A 22609-nucleotide genomic window follows, 5' to 3' on the forward strand; every position below is an offset into this window, starting at 1 on the left:
CAGTCCCCTGGCTTGCCACCCCTTGGTGCCACCTCTTGTCAAACTGTCCAACCCATATCAGATTAGAAAATGGATATTAAGTGATGATGATGATTTCATGACTCGCTTGCTGAACACATTTTCTTGCTCCACTGGCAAAGATTTCTTGTCTCCTTTCTTGCTTTGAGGAACTTGTTGATGTCTGTGCTTTCCTGGAATGTTTCTTGTGGACATTCTCAACTGCTGCATCTGCTTTGATCTGCCTCTAGCAATGCTAAATTACATAAGTAGATCATTTGTTTGAGACTTTCTCCAACTGCATGTTCTCCACTTCTAGTAGCATTTTAAGCTAAATTCCCCTTGTTCAAAGTTTAGTCTAGTTCCCTTTATTATTTCTAAAGGGCTAAAGTCTAAAAATAAATGAAAACTGAGCTATCAGCTATTAAAGTGTGTATTTGTTTTCTTAGGACATCCTATATATGAGTGTATGTGTGCATGTATTAAACATTTAGAAGAGGGGTGACAATGAATTGAAGTTTCGACCTGCTCTCCTTCATCAGACTGTACTATGCTCAGATGTCATTTGACTTTATATAATACTTGGCAAGTTTTTCTGTGGTGGGTGGAACTATGTGAAATGATTAGAAATGTAAGTCTCTGGAGAATGGATGTAGAAGGAAGGAGACACTTTGTATATAAATATGTGTGTCTGTATGTAATATATATATATATATATATTGTTATATTTCGGAATGGTCATATTGCAAGTTTAGCCAATAAAAACACACGCACTATATATTTGGTGTTATTTTGCTTCAGTGTTATTTATTTTTTACATTAATCTTAATCTTATTTCGGCCAGAGTTCTTTTGTCACACTCCTGTGACCGCATCAGTGGTCCTTTGTTTTCTTCTTTCTTATTTGTGTGTCTCTCCTTACTAACCGTCAGCCATTTTGTATACAAAATGGCTGACAGTTAGTAAGGAGAGACACAAATAAGTGAGAAGAAAACAAAGGACCACTGATGCGGTCACAGGAGTGTGACGAAAGAACTCTGGCCGAAATAAGATTAAGATTAATGTAAAAAATAAATATCACTGAAGCAAAATAACACCAAATATATAGTGCGTGTGTTTTTATTGGCTAAACTGGCAATATGACCATTCCGAAATATAACAATATCTGTTTCAACACACGACTTCACATAAAAAATCTTGCACAACAAATATTTAAATGTATATATATATATATATATATATATATATATATATATATATATATATATATATATATATATATGTTTATTGTTTCAGTCATATGGTGATTCTGCACCTGAGGATTTCATAAAGAATCGTCCAACAAAAGATATATTCTACCTCGCTCAGCAAGCTGCAAATCTTTACTACCAATGTAAGGATTTTGAGAAAATGAAGGTGGCCTTGCTTCATTTCACCACATTGGAAGATAAACTGAATTTCCTGGAGAAGAAGAGACTCTTCAAAGATGCTGCTGAACTGCTTAGAAATAATGGTATGGATTATAAATTTAATGATTTCTTTTGTTGTTATTGCTGTTGTTGTTCATGTCTGTCCTGAGATCAGTTCTGGTCTTGCAATCTTGTCATCAAAGTCCCTTTTGCATCCCACGTCTATGTACACAGTCTTACACACTTATCAGTCTTCTTCATCCATTTACTCCCTTCATATATAAGCGATTAGTGTCTGCTCATGGATGATGAGCTCCATGCATCATTAGGAGCTTTCTTGACTTCTTGTCCATCTCCTTTAGCACATCCTCTGTTCACTTCAGCATTCCAGCTCCATCTCAAACTATTGTACACAAGTTTCCGGTTTTCAGTTTTGAATCCAAAATTTTTCTCACTGCTGCAGGTACTCTCTCTTTGTCTTCACTTTCATCTCGTTGGGTTCGATTCCATCTGCTTCAAGTATTCCTAAATATTTATAGCTGAATTGTGGTTGAATTGCCTTCATCTTTTCACCATTTGGTATCCATATTCCTCCTGATAAGCTTTCCTCCTCTCATCATCATTGTAGCACATTTTGAGAACCCAAGCTCCATCATCCAAGAAAATCCGCACAGACTGGACCAGGCTGTCCAGTTCTGTTCATTCAGTTTTCTCTTACCTCTTCCCAGATCATACCTTAACTTTGTTTTCTGTAGCATTTCACTCAAGGAGATCATTCCCAACATAAAGATTAATGGGGACACACTGTCTCCCTTGAAGATTCCTCTCTTGATTTTCACCTCTTCTAATACTTGATTCCCTTCTCCAACATTTCAGACTGTTCCATATAAGGCTTCTCGTGTTTTCTGCTTCTTCATACATTTCCGTTGTTCTTATTTATCCAGAAGTGTGGTATCATATCATATGCTTTACAATAGTCAATCCATACCATGCTCAGGTTTGTGGGTCTTCTCTTGCAGTTCCCGATAATTAGATTATCAATCAAAAGCTCATTCCTTGTTCCCTGGCTCCTCTTTTAACACCCTTTCTGTTCAATAGGTAACAGCCCATATTTTTCTAAGTATCTAAACAGTACACTGGCCAAACTACCCGACAATAGTTTCCACATTAGCAGAAGACACGTTATTGGTTGAAAGTTGGATGCAACATTACCCTTTTCAGGATCCTTGGCACATAATGTCCTTCCCTTTGTCATCCAGCTGGGTTCTGCACATTCGTGTAAGCACTCATCTAGCTGTTGTGCTATCCTTTCATAGAGCCTTCTCAGCTTCTTCATCCAATAACCTCAGACCATATCCGGTCCTGGGCTCTTCTAATTTGAGAATTTTCTTAACTGCTTTTTTATAATTTTTTTAGTTATTTTTATGTCTTCTTGGCCTTCTCTATTTCTTAACCTATCTTGGATTTCATGCAGCCACTCCACTTCATTGTTACGCTCTGTGGTGAGCTGGCAGAATCAGGCGTAATACTTAGTGGCATCTCGTCTGTCTTTACGTTCTGAGTTCAAAATCTGCCAAGGTCGACTTTCATACTTTTGGGGTTGATAAATTAAGTACCAGTGAAACACAGGGATCAATGTAATTGACTGGTCCCCTCTTCCAAAATTTAGGGCCTTGTGCCTTTAGTAGAGATCCCTCTACAGAATGCCTTGCTTTCCTCTGTATCTGGTATCATTGTTATGTATAATTGCCTTTCTAGTTCCTGAAACAGTTTCTTCTGTTTTGCCTGAACTGTCTTTTTCTAGTCTTGTATCTTTGCAGTTTTGCTTTGATTGCTCCAACTCTTTCTTTCAATTCTTCCAATATCACGTCATAACCGTTATCTCTTATTCTATAGGTTCTTTCCACCATTATTCTTATGCTTTCATTCTGCACTTCCCCTCTTCTCAACTTGTCCTAAATGTCTTTTTCACTTTGTTTCTGATAAAAATTCATTATGCCAGTATGGTTCTTTACATTCTTTTGTATCCAACTCTATCTGCAACAACCAAAGTTGCAGCCTAAATAATTTTGCTAGTTTCAGTTATATTTCTCATCTGGAATAGCCCAAGGACTGAATCTATCTATTCAGTTTCAACTTTGAGCTTGTGATAATCAATGTATCCCACATTGTGGGGTGCTTCATCTTGGCCTTCTCTAATATATCGGCACAGCGTCCTCACTGTGTCTTGTTGGTCATCATCATATTCCTGTGCTATAGCTCTTCCTGTTACTTCTGCTTCATTTGCTGACAATGCATTTACGTTTACACTTTGCTCTGTGTCTTCACTGCCATCATTCATTTCTCACTCCTTGCTGGGCACATTATCTTCTGGTGAAGTATTATTTTTCTTTCTTTCTGGTCTCTTCAATTTCCATGTCTGTTAATCGCCCTTTTGCTCTTATTACTCTTGCCTGGTCGGCTAACTGTTCACTAATTTCAAAGAATCCTATTTCATTCCATTTTGCTTTCATTCATTGTCAGAATCCCCTTCTGCTAGGCTCACTTCTGAGCCAGCATTCAGTTACCGTTCTGTTTGCCTCCTCACCCGATGTCCGACTCAGCCTCTTGCTTTGTGTATAAGCAGTCTCTGGATGATGATTAGGCCTGCACTGCTCAACCACAAGACACTGGCTGGGAGAAAGGCTTTTACCTTTGGTTCCAGCCTTATTCATACCTTTACTTGATACATTTATATTAGACATTTTCATTCTTATATGGATGTTTGCTCTCTTAAGGTTGGCCACCAACAGGTATCTTTATTGGGATACCATCTCTTGTAAGATTGTCAACCAAGACTGCAGAGCCCTTTCTACCATAAGTTGGGCCTGTGCCCTTCACATTACTGTATGTTGGGGATCATGATCGTGATTCTCATTAGGAGATAGGTGAACATCGGTTGGTCCTTTATCTTCATCCAAATATTGCTCCGGAATTAGGTCCTGATTCGTCTTCATCCCACGCATGGAGCCGTTGGACACTGACAGATTGTCACTGTGGCTAAGGAGTCCTATCGACCTCAGTTTTTAAATCAGGGTTCCTTCTCGTAGACACGCTGCCAACAAAGGCTAATGAGTTCTGTCAGCCTATTTTCGGAATGGCCAATGATTCTCCCGAGTTCCTCTGCCCTTTGCCAGGTTTTGTTTTTAATCCTTCAGAGTGTCAAAAATCCACCCTCCTCACCAAGCAAGCTTCATGGGGTTGCCAGTGCAATTGCCGATGACTCGACTGTTGCACAACACGACAGATTAATTGTTCTAGCTTATTATTCACTTGATCACTGCTGTAGTTTCACTATTATTACTATAAGGCCCAGAGGTCCTAATATTGCCTCCCCCTCCCCCCCCGATTTCTTTAGGCAATAAATGATGGCAAATTTATGGCTGTTGCTTCAGCTGCTGATGTTGTTGCAACACTGGAGTGCAGGGGCGGGCGGGGGGGGTCTACTAATACAGGTGGATTGGGGGCAGTTAGGAGGAGATTTTTGAGAGGAGTGGCGACAAGTTACATCATATTTACAATATAGGGATCGATCTATGGAACATCACATTGTGGTTAAGATATAAAAATCTTTGAATCACAGACTAATATTTCATAGTTTAAAATAATAGAAAGGGTTTGCACATTTTTTGGGGGGTGGGGGCGTTAAATAGCTATCCCGTCATAGTGAACGCTTACCAGCAGTACTGAAGACTGAGTCCGAGAGGAGGGAGAGAGAGAGAGAGAAGACGAAGAGGAAGAAGTTAAGACTTAACAATATTCCAGCTTGATAACAAATCTCTGTATAGAAATTTAGATTTTTGAGATTTTTTATACTTAATAATATTAATATGCCAACTTGTTGTTTTTGTACCTGTGGTGTGTTTCACACTTACCTCAAAGGAAGAAGTGAGTGGCAAAGGGGAGAGAAGAGGACAGAAAGGAAGTGAGAGAGAAAGTGAGAGAGGCAGTAGATACATAGATCAAAAGAAAGTTGATACAGAGACACATTGGTAAATCAAAGACAACCACAGCAAATATTGGATGTCACTTTCACTTTTCATTGCCACACAAGGATAAAATTAACTCACAAACGGCTGAGTACTCCACAGACATGCATACCATAAGGTAGTTCTCTGGGAGATTCAGCCTCATACAGAATGTGGCAAGGCTGGCCCCTTTGAATTACAACTACAACTTATTTTGGCCAGATGCATGGACTACAGCAAGGTGAAGTAGAATACCTTGCTCAAGATCACAGCACACCACAGGGAATCCTACACAAACTACAAACAAGCCTGCCTTCCTCCCATTTTTTTTTTTTTTGCATACAAAAACTAATGCAAATTTTGGATGGGGTATAACTGTGAAAAGGGCCCAGAAAAATGGGTAACACCCCCAACAAAATGGGTGGCTACACGAAATTCAACTCTATACTTTAAAGCTTCATGAGTGAATTTGGTAGATGGAAACTGAAAGAAGCCCATCATATGCGTGTGTGTTTGTCCCCACACCTCCATTGCTTGACAATCGATGTTGGTGTGTTTGCATCCCCGTAACTTATCTGTTTGGCAGAAGAGACTGATAGAATAAGCACCAGACCTACAGGGAATAAGTCCATGGGTCAATTTCGTTGCCTAAAGGGTGGTGCTCCAGCATGGCCACTGTCATATGATTGAAACAAGTAAAAGAATAAAGGAATACCAGAAGAACATTCCATACCACTAAACCAAGAAGGTTCTTTGAATATGTTTGATGTATTCTAAGGTTAAATAGTCATTCTGTTTACGTTTGCGTAATTGAGATATTTTGGTTGGATTCGATGGTTGTCAGCTTCTCACTTCTTTCTTTCTTCTGTAATTGTTGCAATATAGAAACGTTTCTCGTGGCACCGGCACACGATTTACAGATGCTTACATTTTTTATGTTTTCCGTGAATTTTTCACGGAACCAGCTAGTTATTATTATTATTATTATTATTATTATTAAATGTGCTTGAGAAGACCCAGCAAGCCAAGTGAGATCATAGCTGTGGCTTCTGCCAGTGTCACACAACCGGCCCAGTGGACAATAAACTATGCTTGAGGAGACCTGTGGAATTAAGTGGAATCATTGTCGCGGCTGATGCCAGTATCGCATCACTGGCACCCATGCCTGGCACCCATGCCAGTGGCACCCATGCCGGTGGCACCCATGCCTGGCACCCATGCCTGGCACCCATGCCTGGCACCCATGCCGGTGGCACCCATGCCGGTGGCACCCATGCCGGTGGCACCCATGCCGGTGGCACCCATGCCTGGCACCCATGCCGGTGGCACCCATGCCTGGCACCCATGCCGGTGGCACGTAAACAGCACCATTTGAGCGTGGTTGATGCCAGTCCATCCAAACTGGCTCTCATACCGGTGGCATGTAAAATGTACCATACAAACATGGTTGATGCCAGTGTCGCCTGACTGGGTCCCGTGCCAGTGGCACGTAAAAAGCACCATTTAAGCATGGTCGATGCCAGTGCTGCCTGACTGGCCCTTGTGCCAGTAGCACATAAAAAGCACCCACTACACTCTCGGAGGTTGGCATTAAGAAAGGCATCCAGCTGTAGAAACCTTGCCAAATCAGACTGGAGCCTGGTGCAGATTTCTGGCTTGCCAGCCCTCAGTCAAACCATCCAGCATGGAAAGCAGACATTAAACAATGATGATTATTATTATTATTATTGTTATTGTTATTGAGAGAGCAGTGACAATGGGTAAAATATACAAAGCCCAGTATACCCATCATGACTACCCGTCTGATAAGGGTACACCAGGCACATGCATCACAACCATATGTGCGTGACATGGTGATCTCATATCAAGATAAACAGCGCATGACCTCGCAGGTGGGGCCCACTTAGAATTTTCTTCTGGTCAAGTAACCCATCCCACTCAAAAGGTCCCTGAATAAGGGTTGTTTAAGGATGTTGAATGAACCACCCATGTTTCCAGAGGGGAATTATTCAAACCCCAAAGAATCCCTCTCAACACATGGCTGTGATGCTCCCCCACTACTTCTGCTCGTGATCAGAGATGCACATATCGTCAGCCACCAAGGGACATGGTCAACTGGTTAAGGTCAAGCAACTGACAAGCAAATCTGTGGTATTGAGCAGAATATTTGCTGTAGCCTATCATTTATACCAAGACAAAACAATGTACATGATAACACCAGTTAATCATTATTCTTGTTGTTGTTGTTGTTGTTCAGTAGTTTTATTTTTATATCATGCTTTCACTTCTCTACCGAGCGCAGCTCTGTGTGCCTTGGGTATGTGCTGTGGTTTGTTGTGATGCTCTGATGGTTATTGTATTGAAAGTATTTTGCGTAGGATGTGTGCAGTGCCTAGTAGTGCAATTTTCTGTAGTTATATGTGTTTGTAAGTCCTGGTGTTTTTGTTATTATTATTACTACTACTACTATTATTATTATTTACTTCCAATATTTTTTTTTCTCAACAGGCCAAATTCAGTCTTCAATGGACTTACTTTGGCAGAACAACTTGTTCTCTGAGAGTGTAGCAGTGGCAGCCACCCTGAATGACAACAAGCTATATGCCGACTGCCTGTATAAACAAGCTGGACACAGCTATGTTGTGGCAAAACTAAAGACAATGCGCACACCGATGCCGTCCCCTGCTGCTGAGGGTGGAGATAGTGTTAATGACGGTAAGAGTGTTGACATTGACCTTGATCTCTCCAGAAACATTGAAGAAGATTTGAGGAATGCTCTGCTGCTTTATAAGAAAGAAGGCAACAATTTTGGTCAGGCTAAATGTCACCTGTTACTGGCTAAACTGAACGAAACAAACACCAAATCCACCATTGATGCAGTGGAGGCCTTCAAGCAGTTCAAATTAGGCAAGGTTCCAATTGGTAAGAGGCATTTTTTTACTTTGCTTGAAATAATAATTCCATAGATTAAATGCATCAGTGTGTGAGTGTGTATATTGGTTGGTCAGTGTGGGTCACTTGCTGTGCATGTATATGTGATCTGTGTGTGTGTCACTATTGGTCTGTCTGGTGATAAGCATCAATGTATAGATGCATTTACCCTATTCTCACATCTCTCTATGGCTTACTTTTACTTTCACTTTTAGAAGAATTGCCATCTCTCACTTCTCCCTTCCTCTCCCATTTCCCTGACAAACCCACCAAACCAAGATTCACCGTTATCCACTTTTACCATCCACTGCATCCATGTCCACCCTCATCTCTGCTCTCTGTCACTTGCCTTTCACGCTCTCATGAACCTGTCTACCCTGCCATCCTTCATTCTTAGTCCCTATTTTCTCTTTGTCCATCTTTTTGTACCTTGAGGGTACATCCTGATATCTCATCTCCATCATCCTTTCTCTCTTCCCTGCAGAGGTAGCCATGTATTTTCTCTTTGACAGGGTCAAACTGAAAAGTTCCTGACTTTGGGGAAAAGAAAATACAGGATGAAGATCAGTTAATTATGATTTTATTCAACATATTCCCCTCTCAGACAGGCACACACTTATTGCAGCAGCTACCCTTCAGTTTTTCTAAGCCCTGCAAAAAAACCTCGAAAGGAGCTTTTCAGCATCCCCTCATACAGCTGTGTCTGTGTGTCTCTATCAGACTTTAGCCTCTCAACACTTGACTCAAAGCCACCTCTCTCAATACTGTGCCTCCTTTCTCTCAAGGAGTCGCACAAGTTACTTGGTGGCCCCACTTGTGCTTTGCCATGGAAAAACAAAGCACTTAGTACATTGTGTAAACTGGTTGGCATCAAGAAGGACATCCAGCCATTGAAACTGTGCCTAACACAGGCAATGGAGCCTAACGCAGTCGTTTAGTTCATTGGATCAGGTGGAACCATCCAACTGAAGCTGCTATGGAATACAAATGTTACATGATGATCATGATGATGATGATTCTTGTCATCTAAAGAGACTTTCTCAGTTTGGTAGAATTTCTTTTGTTTCTTTCTTTTCTTCTTTCTTTTTTGCAAGTGAAATGGTAGATTCCCTCCTTCTCAATGGAATCTTCATTTCCATTGCACACATTCTTCCCTTGTTGTTGTCTTCTTTCATATTTTTGTACTTTTTTTAACCATGTGTTTTGCTTGTCTGACTTCATGTCTTCTTTCTCTCCTTTCATTATCATACTTGCTATGTGTGTGTCTGTGTGTCCGGTGTTAGTGATTTCATGTGTATGTGTGTGCCCATTTGCCTGCTTATGTGAGTATTTGTTGGCATGACTATGTCTGAGTATCTCTGGATGTCCATTTTGGTATGATTTTTGTGTGTCTGTATTTGAACAGGTGTTAGTGATTTCGTGTGTGTGTCTGTGTGTGTGTGTGTGTGTGTGTGTGTGTGTGTGTGTGTGTGTGTAGTGCTCAGATGTCGTGTAAAACAATGTCAGAGAGTGTAACTCAGCTGTTTGCAGAATGAAATCACATGTTTTCCTGATTTTACTAACAAGATTTGCTCTGAAATTTTCATTTAGATATGAACAGATTATTCCAGGCATCTTTGGGCAGTTTGGTAACATCAACATTTTTGGGCATGTACAGGTGGGGCATGGATGGGTTGGTAATGAAAGGTTCAGTGTCACAGCTTCACTACCTCTAAAGAAGCCGTGAAAAAGGCATTTTGAAGTTTGTTAAATGGTGAGGTTGTTTATTTTGAAGGTCATTTGTGGTGATTACTAGATGAGAAACAACAACAGTCCCTGTTGTGGGTAAGAATTCAACTGACCTCAGGTTGAGACAGCTATTCTAGTTTTTCACCAGTAATTAATGTCATGTGTAGAGAAGTAAGTCTATTTTGCAAGTAGACAACCAAATGACTGCTTGAATTTGGATTTGGATCTCTTAGCTGCTAATCCAGTACTCTACTCACTCAGCCATTATTACTTTCAGCCTTTGAACTGTTGCTTCTAAGATGAAAAACAATGAGCTTTGCCCGGCAAGATTGTTCTAATAATGTTCAGTTGTTCCTCAGTGATTTAGTTGATGAGGTGACATTCTTATGTTGGAAATAACTTATAGAAGTAGAGCTTCATGAACAAGGGAGCATCTAACAATTCTAATAAATCTAATATACTCGTTACAATCCACTTTTTTCTGCCGTCTCAAATAAGCCGTGCCATGGACTGTCAGTAAGTAACAGCGGCAAAAGGTGCCTTAGAGTCTTAGAGTTGAACCTTCACTTCGTTGGTCCTGCATTTCGCTTGGGTCTGTCTACCTGGAAGCTGTTGAGTATAACTCGTTGCCCTCTTCTTCTTCCTCCTCCTCCTCCACTTCATGGCTATTTTCAGTTGAGCTTCTCTCAGAGATTGGTGCAAGTTATTCGGCGTTGGTTTCTCTTTCTCCTCCCCACAACACAAATACAAAGCTTTATGACCTTTATTTAGATGTCTGTATGCTGTAGCGAAAGAAGGCATAGAAAGAACATGGACGTTGTCCTCCCTTTCTCGATTATTTTAAAACTGCTCAGGCACGCAAACACACACACACACTGTAGATTTGATGTGATTTGAAACAAAGATCAAAGTATGTCACTGATGTGAGAGCTGACCTATGGAATCTGTGTACAGCTAGGTGGACTTGGGCAGTTATAGTTGTCTTATCTATTGATACTGTTTAGAAAAAAATGACTTGAGACAAAACTGTTAACTCTTTGGTTGGATTTCCAAAAACCTATCAAACTGACCAGCTGTGATTGTCCTGCTTTATTAGATTCTAAAACAACTTATTTCAAAAATTCTGTTCTCTGATTTATGTTTTGTTTCTTCTGCAGGTTGTTTAGAAGCAGTTCAATTCTTCACAGATCTCGATCCTCATGATTTCTATAAGGAATCTTTTTGGAATGTTATCAAAGAAAGTTTTGCTTTAGTACATTTGCTGAAGAGTCATCTGCAAAGTTCAAACCTTGTGGTAAAATCATATTTACCATATTTTGGTCTCTCTTTCAAGGATGATTCTGTGTGGAAATCTCACACAACAGAACCATTGTGTTGCATATCTCTCATAGAATACAATATTTGTAATAGAATGTCTTATGCAAGTTTTACCTTTGATAAATTCAAATCGTGGCTGAATAAATACCTCAAATTTTGTATTCGAAAGTTATTCCAAATACTGTATCACAAGTTAACCATCCACATCATCATAAGTACACCCTGTCCATTTGAATCTGCAGAATTATGCCAGTCTTCAGAAACTTGTTGTTGTCATTTGGCAAATTTTTATGGAAGTCAGTTTTCTCAGAGTGAATATTTCTGCCGTTTTCAGGAGAAAAAATGCATGCATCTTCATGAATCCAGTACTTTACCTCGTTTTGATATTCGTGTAGTTATCTGTGAAATGCTTCTCACTATAAAGCTACAAGACGATTTTGAAGAGTTTAAATTCTTTGCAACTCATCTTTATAAAGCCCTGATTTCGAATTTAGATCAAGATACCCATTTGTCAGACGTCTTCCATCCAGACAATATAAATGCCTTAAAAATCTGTATTCGAAATCATTATAAAATGGTTTTTCAAAAGATGACTCTATTGGAAAAAGTACAGTCTTCAGATTTCTATTTTGAAGTAAATATTTTATTCAGCTGGCTAAATATTAGATATGATTTGAACAAACTCATGGAAGACATGTACCAACAAATTGGAAAAGAATCATTTCCAGACGTGCATATAGTAAACTCATCTTTGGTTTCTTCTGACAACAAATATATGTGCATATACCAACGGTTCTATGATTCTCTCTATTTTCTTTATGAAAGACATCAGCCATTTGAAGCTGTCATTCAATTTTCTAAATTTTGTGTTTTGTTTCTAAAAAAGAGAAAACGTATTCTGCCAGATTTGCACTGCCTCTTATTGTGGATTGAATTCTTTATGACAATAAGTTTCATGTTACTAATGAGACACTGCAAAATATCAGTGGTTCTATCTTCCTCTCATATTTCCTCAGTTGACATTATAGATACACTTCAATCAACATTTTCAGAAAAGCTTCAAGACATTTTAAATTCCAGTCGTATGTGGCTCAATTTGAAACTTCTAGAGGAACGTGTGGCCAAAATGGTCAGTTTGATTTTTAGTGACAACATTTTTAAGTGTTTACAAAAAGAAGATGTAAATTCAAGAAAACTTGCAAAGCGTGTTTTCATTTTGGGCCTTTGTTACATTCATTGTTTTTCTGAGCAGCCTTTTGAAAATATACCGGACCTCAAATTTTTAATGAAATGTGAAAATGTTGCAACTCTAGTTGAGGATCCTTTATTAAGAGTGAGAGATATATGCAGACAGATTGCAACAAACCAAGATGTAGCATGTAGGCTTATTAAAGCTACTGTAAAAGTTTTGATGCAGACCCCAGAATATGAAATCTCAAGATATTATTGGATGTTTAAAAATGGAAAACCATTAGGACTACAGTTGGTTTCTGATAAGCAATTGCCAATGTCGAGGCTTGAAATGGCTGACTCAAGCCCCACAGGTGTGTCTGAAATTGACTCTGAAATAACAGAAAAAATGGTTGAAGATTTAATAAGTAATGAGGAAAAAGATAAAAAGAATGATTCTGTGATGCAAACAAAAGCTGTTCAGGTGATTGAAAATGCTTACCTGAGATATAGAAATAAATTATTGAAGGAGCTGAGATCGTTGGAGATTCCAGCTAACTTACCTTTATTTAGTCCAAGTGAGAAATATTGCTCCGTGTGTGCAGTTTCTTTTTCTTCAAAACAATGGATCACTCCTTTTAAGATTAATGGAAACGACAGTTCTGATGAGAAAGAAACTTTATTTAAACACTTGAAGAAACCTGCTCATTCAGCAAAGATTTTGGAATTCAAAGCATTCTCAAAACTCTATGAAACTCGTTTTCTTCCTGTTAAAGAAAGAGCCAAAAATTATCTTGATTTAGATTTAGTTTCAGACAATGAAGAAATTACATTTTATTTCAATTTACTGAAATTAAAATGGCAAGACTTTGATAAAAACCTGGATCAAATTTGCCAAAATGCAAACTGGACAGAAACTGAAAAACTGGAAACAATTGCTGGAAACATTGAACATTTTGCTGAGAAAATGAAGCAATTATACAAAAATTCAGGTGAGTGTCTCTTCTTTTCTTGATAACATCAAAATACATTTGATTAGATTTTGGTAAGATATGTCCATTTGACATAACGTTACAGGATATATCAATTAGTATGAATAATTTGACTTATTTTCGTTATGTTTTCTGAAACGTCAAAGACTGATGTGATTGAGACGTATATTCTGTGGCTTTCATACTGGCCTTATTTTAGTTTGGTCCATTATATCATATGTTATTTCATTATCTAGGATCAATCTGTCATCATTATCTCATGTTATTCCACATTTTATCTAATGTGTTCGTTAATTATTAAAATTTTTTTTAAAAAGCCATTAAATTGTAGGTGGTTGATTTCAAGGAAATTTGGCTGCTATTTCTAGCTGCTGTCGTGTCTATATCTAGATGCAGACAAAAGAGTTTGCCACAGTCTTGATGTGTCGACCACTTTTATGTGGAAGACATTTTTTCTGCTAAGTAAAGTTTGAGGCCCAGGTTCAGTTCTCAGCTACAGGTCATTCCTTTCACTGGCATTATTAATTCTACTTACAGAAAGATATTCATGGAGCAAATGGTAATTCCGCTTTTCTAACATTGTCAACAAGAATCTCCAAGTTTAGAGCAATATTAATATTTTTTCAGGCAGCATTGTTTGGTGTGGGGGTGATGTTTGGTCCATGTAAATGACAATGTTTAGCATTGCTCGTTGGTACTAGAATAGGATTAGATGTACAAGTAATCCAACACATCAAGTGGACCACTTTTGTGGAAAGTTTAAGGATGCCTTAACATATTTGACACCAAAAGATAACTTGAAAGAATTATGCAGTAAGGAATGAATGGATTAGTTATTGACGAGTATTATATTCTGTAAGATAACTTTGGACATTTCTGTTATTAGACCTCAGCAAAGTCTAGGCTTTACCAAAGTAGTGATTAGAAAATCACTAAGTGAATAAACGTACAATAATACATGCTTGTAGGTATAGAAATATTCAGAGAATGAATTGGGTAGCATCTGCTTGGTAAAATAAAAGTAAAAGTTAGTATAATGTGAGGAGAATGAAAAGAAGCAGTGGTTTGCTTGCTTCCATGGTTCACTGGTTAGGTTTTGTTGCTGTCAATGTGGTCTTTTTCACTATCACTTGAATTAAATATTGGTTTTGATGGAATCAACTCCACCCCTCTTAGCATTTCTAGTCCTGTGCTTGTGATGACAAAAGAAAATAAAAATTATTTCTAGGAAAGATTTTGGATACTGGAATCTGTAGGGCAACAAACTTACATCTTTCCTCTGAGTTCAAGTTCCACTGGAATAAAACTTTGTCTTTCACCTTTCTGAGGTTGATAAAATAAGTACCAGTTATTCATTGGGATTGATTTCAGTTTACCTCTCCTCTAAAAATTTCTTTTTGTTTTTAATAGATATCATTAATTTCTTAAACCTATTAAACCTAATTAAGAAATTGAAGAATTTATGAATTAGTTAAATATCATCATCATGATTTAACATCCACTTTTCTATGTGATGCGTGCACACACACAAATACACATGCTGCCATTCAGTCTGTAGTGAACTCCACATCTATCAGGATGTAAATGAATTTGTCAGTTTTTGCCCTGAAGAGATTTTTACCTTCTAAATTCATAATGCAATTTTTAATTGTAAAATATGAATGAAAGTAGATAATGAAATGCGCATAGCCATTATGAAATTGACTATTATGTAAATAAAGTAGATTTTGCTGTGTTCAAACCGTCCATTTTCTTTATATTATTTATATATATATACCCAAGAAGACATGGGATGAGGTGGTCAAGCATGACCTTCAAATGTTGGGCCTCACAGAGGCTATGACGAAAGACCAAGACCTGTGGAGATATGGTGTGACTGCGAAGGCCTGACAAATGAAGTGAGATCATGGCTCACAGGACGGCTTACTGTGCTAACCTTGGATCGTAGGGTGACCCGCTGTGCTTGAGGAGACCTATTGAGTCAAGTACATCAACATCAACATCAGAATAAAAATTCAAATGGAAATTGTTGTTATGATACCCGTGCCGGTGGCACGTTAAAAGCACCATCCGAATGTGGCTGATGCCAGTGCTGCCTGACTAGTGTCCATGTCGGTGACATGTAAAAAGCACCAACCGATCGTGGCCGTTTGCCAGCTTCCTCTGGCCCCTGTGCTGGTGGCACGTAAAAAGCACCCAATACACTCGTGGAGTAGTTGGCATTAGGAAGGGCATCCAGCTGTAGAAACACTGCTAGATCAGACTGGAGCTTGGTGCAGCCTTCTGGCTTCCTAGACCCTAGTCAAACTGTCTAAACCATGCTACCATGGAAAATGGACGTTAAATGATGATGATGATGATGATGATATCTTCAGCATCATCATCATCATTGTTTAACGTCCACTTTCCATGCTGGCATGGCTTGGATGGTTTGACTGAGGACTGGTAAACTGAGAGGCTGCACCAGGCTCCAATCTGATTTGGCAAGGTTTCTACAGCTGGATGCTCTTCCTAACACCAACCACTCCAAGAGTGTAGCGAGTGCTTTTTACATGTCACTGGCATGCGGGCCAGTCAGGCAGCACTGGCATCAACCATGCTTGAATGGTGCTTTTTATGTGCCACCAGCATAGAAGCCAGTCAGGCAGCACTGACATCATCCACAACTATGATTTCACTTGACTCAATGGGTCTTTTCATTGCCTGACAGTTGAAGGGTACTTTTAAACAGGCCAGTTGTGTGACACTGGCATCAGCCACCGATATAATCTCACTTTACTTACCGGATCTTCTCAATCACAGCATATTTCCAAAGGTCTCGGTCACTAGTCATTGCCTCTATGAGGCCCAGTGTTCGAAGGTCATGCTTGACCACCCCATCCCATATCTTCCTGGGTCTCCCTCTTCCACAGGTTCCCTTCACTTTTAGGGTGTGACACTTCTTCACACAGCTTTCCTCATCCATACGCAACACATGACCATACCAGTGCTGTTGTCTCTCTTGCACACTACATTTGGTGCTTCTTATGTCCAACTTTTCTCTCAAGGCACTTACACTCTGTTACGTATGCACACTGACATTACACATCCAGCAGAGCATACTAGCTACATTTCTTTCAAGCCTGCACATGGCTGTTTGCACACATGAATCATACAGTCAACCTTTCACTCTGAGTGAGAGGCCCTTTGTTACCAGCAGAGGTAGGAACTCTCTGAACTTTGCCCAGATTATTCTTATTCTAGCAGCTACGCTCTCAGAGCATCCACCCCTGACTTGGTCACCTAGTTGCCCAATTCCCAGTTGCCTTCTATGTTACAAGTCTGTAATTCCTCCTTCTCATTAAATTACTCAATAAGGGTGTCCCTAAATTTCTGACCATATAAAGGATCCTTAAGCTTCCACATCCTTTTTTTCCAGATTGGTCTGCATGGCATCCTTCTGGCCTGAAATCTAAAGTCACTAATGGTTAGTCTATGTTGGAGGGTACCAGGGAAGGTTTTTGCAATTATGAGCAACCATGTATCTCTCTGTCTGATGAGAATGTAATCGATCTGGCTCACGTGACCACCCAGTTGAGAGGTTATCAGTTGACTGGCTGACTTCATAAAGCTTCAGCATCATTAGGTTATTCACATCACAAAACTCCAGTAGCCTTGTTTCCCTCTTTGTTTTGGGAACAAATTCCATGGCCCCATGTACATCATGGAAGATACCTGGCTGCTGCCCAGCTTGTCCATTGATATCACCAGCCATGAAGATGAGGTCATTGTCATTTGTCTTTGAGGTAGCCTACAGAAGAAATATATATATATATATATATATATATATATATATATATATATATATATATATATATACAAAGTAAGATGATGATCGAAATGAATTTGTTCCTCCATTTTCTTATTTGTATATATATATGCATATATATAATAACAAAATAATAAATAAAACATATGCATATATACATACATATATGTACGTACCTACATCTGCATGTATATATACATGCATATATGGGTACAGGACACAAAAAAAAATCGTCGAACAAAATGAGAAACGAAAACATAAACACAAAACCAAGGAAATGGACATTTTTGTTAAACCACGAAAAAACAGAGTACAAGACATACAACACAAGGAAAATTTCCCTTCTTCAGCCGCCTCTGTTTTGTCTACTCCGTGTTTCGAAGGTAAAGGTGAGACACGATTTCGTTGAAACATTCCTTCCTGCAAAAGCAAATTAAATAAAATTTGAGATTTTTTGCAGAGGGGTAAAAAATGGTAACAAAAACAAGGCAGTAAAAACAATACAAATAAAAACAGTAAAAGACAGGACAAGGAGAATAACAGTAACACAAACATTAAGGGCTGAACGAATGAAAAAATATTTTGAACACTTTGAGAATGGCGAGAGAGACAGAGAATGCATTTGTTTTTATTATTTTGTTATTATATGATAGAACGCACGCATCCACTTCTAAGTAAGTTTTATCTTAATATATTTATATATATACTAGCAGTAATACCCATCGTTCATCGGGTAATTACTTTTACTCTTTCTCAGGAGTCACATTCAAAGTATTATTATATATATAATAGATTTCTCAACGGGGATGTCAGGGGAGAGTTTCAGGGAGACGCTGGCGACGTATTGTGATGATCAAAAATCCGGCCTGCTAAAATTTGGTTAAAGTGATTCAAACTGCAGACTCAATGCAAAATGGTCACATTTAATTCAAAGCGTTAAAAATGTTATGAAAATAATTGGTATGTGTTCACAAAGTCCAAATGATTAATACGAAAAAACCCTCCAGTCTACATCCCGAAAATTCATTTCTTTGCTGAATTTCTACAATGTTTACGGCGATTCGTTTTTATATCTTGATTTTTTATTTTTCATGCAATTTACGCATGCTTGCACGCATGGTGAACATAGTTCACGTCAAACAGCTGACTGAGTAAAGTTCACTATTCAATGCATGGGAATTTCGGAACAGAAATAGCGCAGTTCAATTTTCATTCGCCTAAACTTTAAGTGACCCATTTTTGGTGGTTCTACAATTTGTTGGCTAGGAGGAGATGTGCCGGGAATTTAAACACACAGACACACAAGTTGAGTTTTATATATATATATATATATATATATATATATAGCATAATTAAATCTCAGAATGAGATTGAAACAGTAATCGCTCGATAATGTAAAGTATAGAAGCCATCTTATCATGGCTAACCACATTGGGGAGGGGGTTGTTACTGTAGCTTTATAGCCCCAAGAGATCTTCGTCTCTAGCTGGCTTTAAACACAATATCTGTGTCTTTGGAGTATTTGCAAAGGGAGGCCATCCCTTCCTCGCAAGCCTGAGTGATACGCTCGAACTAGTTTCGGGATGTTTGTCCCTCATCAACGGGCGGCAACCACCAGGTAGCGATGAAAGAGAAGGTTCCTTTGCAAATAGATATAAGTTTTTCTAGTGGCGTCTGCCACTGATGTCGAAAAACGAGCAGTAAGCATAATTAAATCTCAGAATGAGATTGAAACAGTATTTAATTATGAGATTTAATTATGCTTACTGTTCGTTTTTCGACATCAGTGGCAGACGCCACTAGAAAAACTTATATATATTTGCAAAGGAGCCTTCTCTTTCATCGCTACCTGGTGGTTGCCGCCCATTGACGAGGGACAACAATCCCGAAACTAGTTCGAGCGTATCACTCAGGCTAGCGAGGAAGGGATGGCCTCCCTTTGCAAATACTCTAAGGACACTGATATTGTGTTTAGAGCCAGCTAGAGACGAAGATCTCTTGGGGCTATAAAGCTACAGTAACAACCCCCTCCCCAATGTGGTTAGCCATGATAAGATGGCTTCTATACTTTATATATATATATTTTTTTCTTTTTACTCTGTCTTCCTTTTCTTTTGAATTTTCCTCTGTTTCCTTTTTCTGAAGAAGAGCTTTGTTCAAAATGTAAAACACCTTTCTTTCCGTCCCTAATCATCTTATTAATACTTTGCATGTACCACTTACTTGTGTTGTTGATTTTTTTCTTGTGTTTTTTCTGCTTTTTTTTTTAGTATATATATATATATATATATACAATTGGCCCATTTAAGAGTAGCCTTCAATCATTGGGCAATAAACTGCGCTTGCAAAGACCTGTTGAATCAAGTGAAGTCATTGCCGTGGTCGATGACAGTACCGCCTGATTGCTACCCATGCCGGTGGCATGTAAAAAGCACCCACTACACTCTCAGAGTGGTTGGCGTTAGGAAGGGCATCCAGCTGTAGAAACCTTGCCAGATCAGATTGGAGCCTGGTGCAGCCTTCTGGCTTGCCACCCCTCAGTCAAACCGTCCAACCCATGCCAGCATGGAAAGCGGACGTGAAACAAGGATGATGATGATGATATATATGTGTGTGTTGAATGTATATGGAAGAAAAGCATAACCAGCAGTTTGCAGTTATCCAATCACTTAATAATTTACAGTTATATAATATTTTGCAGAGAAATGCAAATAAACATAAAAATTGTATTTCTCTTCAATATATTATATAAATATAAATACATTATAAATTGATTTGCTACCTGTTAACTACCTGTTAATGCTTTTCTTCTTTTACACTGACTCGATTGATATATTGCCTCTAGCTAATCTTCATTTAGGCAAGTAACATATCTTTACCCTTAGCACTGAAATGCAGGGAAAAATTTGGATTGCCCCCCCCCCCCCGGGGGTTTGTAACATTGTGCGTTGATAAATATTTTAGTCATTCAAATTCCAGCATTGTCGATTTTCTTATTTTATTTTGTATTTTTACCATTTTACAATATTACAATATTACAAATATTTCCATGTGTTACAGACATAACAAAGTAAAATATACAATTTTTCAAAGAAAAACTATATATTTTCTTGTTATTAACATTTTTCAGGTAAATGTTTATTTAGTATAGTATTAATAAACAGCTAAGTGTTTCACATTTGACAATTGTTATGAAATGACTTGAATCTTTCTTTTTTTTTTTTTTGTTAAATCATAATGGTTTACATTTCAAGTGAAGTTAGAAGAGAATTTTATTGGGAAGCCTAAAGCCATTCTCAAAATAGGGAAAAGAAGAAGAAAATCAATTTTGATTTAAATTTAATTTTAATCGAATTGTAAGTAACATTTCTTTATTGCCCACAAGGGGTTAAACACAGAGAGGACAAATAGGACAGACAAACGGATTAAGTCGGTTGTATCGACCCCAGTACGTAACTATATTATTAATAACAGTATTATTTTTTGCGGAGATGTACTCGCATAGCAAGTGATTTGATCTGAGATCATGTACTGGAACGAAAACAATTGCAGCGTGGAAGGTGTTTGTAAGCCATTTAAGAAACACACAAAAGCCATTTAAGAAACACACAACATTCACTTCAACATTTAAGTTTAATTTGTCAAAATATTTTCGTCGCTTTAAGACCGTGACCTGTTCACTGACAAAAATCCATGCTGCACGGATTTTTGTCAGTGAACAGGTCACGGTCTTAAAGCAATGAAAATATTTTGAAAAATTAAATTGAACGGCTTTTGTGTTTCTTAAATGGCTTATAAACACCTTCCACGCAACAGTATTATTAATTTGCACTTTCTCTGATTGGTTAAAATGTTTCTGTAAAGAAATGCAGTCAACATCATCCGTGATTCCATGTTCATCAAACTGTATGATTTAAAGGAAATATTCAGTTATTTCACTGCAGCTGTCAAATGTGGAGCACAAAAACAGTTTATCAACGCTACTACTACATAAACATTTGCCTGCAAAGTGTTGATACAACAAGAAAATACACAGCTTTTATAATATATATTCACAAGGCATTGATTGGCCTGAGTAGTGTCATGTAGTGGAACTGAACCCAAGACCACATGGTTGGGAAGCTCGCTTCTTAACCTCACAGCTACACCAACAATTAAATAATAAAGTAAAAAATAAATCATATTTCTAATCATTGGAAAATAAAGGAAACAAAAAACTTTTCATTTCTTTCCTCATATTTTATATTTCTATTTCAGAACTTTCTGACGACCACTAAAGCCTGGATCGGAACTGAGATAACTGTCTGTGTTCATTGACACAGAAGTGCAAGTACAGCAGAAGAATTCTTTTGAAGGATTGAAGAATGAAACTATAAACAATGGCATATCTACAGGAATGCAGGATGTCGTCAGTAATGGTGCTACAGTTTTGATGTCAGCCTACACAGTAACAGATGTGTGTGTATATATATATATATCTGCTTCTAGCAGAAAGACTGCCCTCGGGGTGGTTTTCTGCTAGCCCCTTGATAATATTTTCACATTTGATTCCTACTTCTAATAATTTTTAGCCTTTGCTGTTAAATGTTCTTTTACAGCTACATATTTTGGTGTTCTTTCGGTTGAACCTGCAGAAATGCCAAAATTAACAGCTGGTTTTGTTCATTAATTTTTGTAAAAAATTTTTTATTCATTTACTTGTTTTAAAGTGAAAGAGAGGGAAAAATTTTAAAGTGAAAGACGTATGTATGTGCATATGAAATGGACGAGAGGGAGAGAGAAGGAGTGAGTGAAGGGGTGTGTTGTCATGTATACATATATACATAAATATGCATACTTCTTTTTTGTATGTATGTGTGTGTGTGTGTGTGTGTGAGAGAGAGAGAGAGGGAGAGAGTGCCACTTAGACATCATTTTCTCTCCCTCTCTCTCTCTCACTCACACACACACATGCACACATACATAAATGTATGCAAATGTACATATACAAACACATGCATGTGTGGCTGACTGCAAATACATAGAGACAGAGAGAGAGAGAGAGAACATTGTAAACAACGAATGAAATAAACATGAAATGAAAAAAGCTCGTTAAAAACTATCTTCTACTGAATATTTAAATTTCTGAACTTGAAATATTGAACTTAAAAGTAAGTTCAGAAAATAAATTTCTTTGAAAACTTCAATTTATAAAAAATCTCACTTGCTTAGTAAATATTTCTGTCAGTAATTTATCATAGTTGTTTGCAAA

At 38.1% G+C, this 22609-nt stretch overlaps 1 protein-coding gene across 1 annotated transcript in view; it reads left to right on the forward strand.

Annotated features, from left to right (window-relative positions):
* The window catches only part of LOC115223721 (TPR and ankyrin repeat-containing protein 1), a 75505-nt gene extending 53364 nt beyond the window's left edge, over positions 1-22141 (forward strand). The window contains exons 12-15 of the mRNA XM_029794402.2: positions 1293-1509; positions 7921-8334; positions 11229-13550; positions 21616-22141. Coding sequence (XP_029650262.1) covers positions 1293-1509; positions 7921-8334; positions 11229-13550; positions 21616-21635 — 2973 coding nt within the window. The 3' untranslated portion in view covers positions 21636-22141. The remainder of the gene's footprint in view (positions 1-1292; positions 1510-7920; positions 8335-11228; positions 13551-21615) is intronic.
* Positions 22142-22609: the final 468 nt, after the last annotated feature.

This window comes from Octopus sinensis, linkage group LG23 (genome assembly GCF_006345805.1).
Source record: "Octopus sinensis linkage group LG23, ASM634580v1, whole genome shotgun sequence".
NCBI lineage: Eukaryota > Metazoa > Mollusca > Cephalopoda > Octopoda > Octopodidae > Octopus > Octopus sinensis.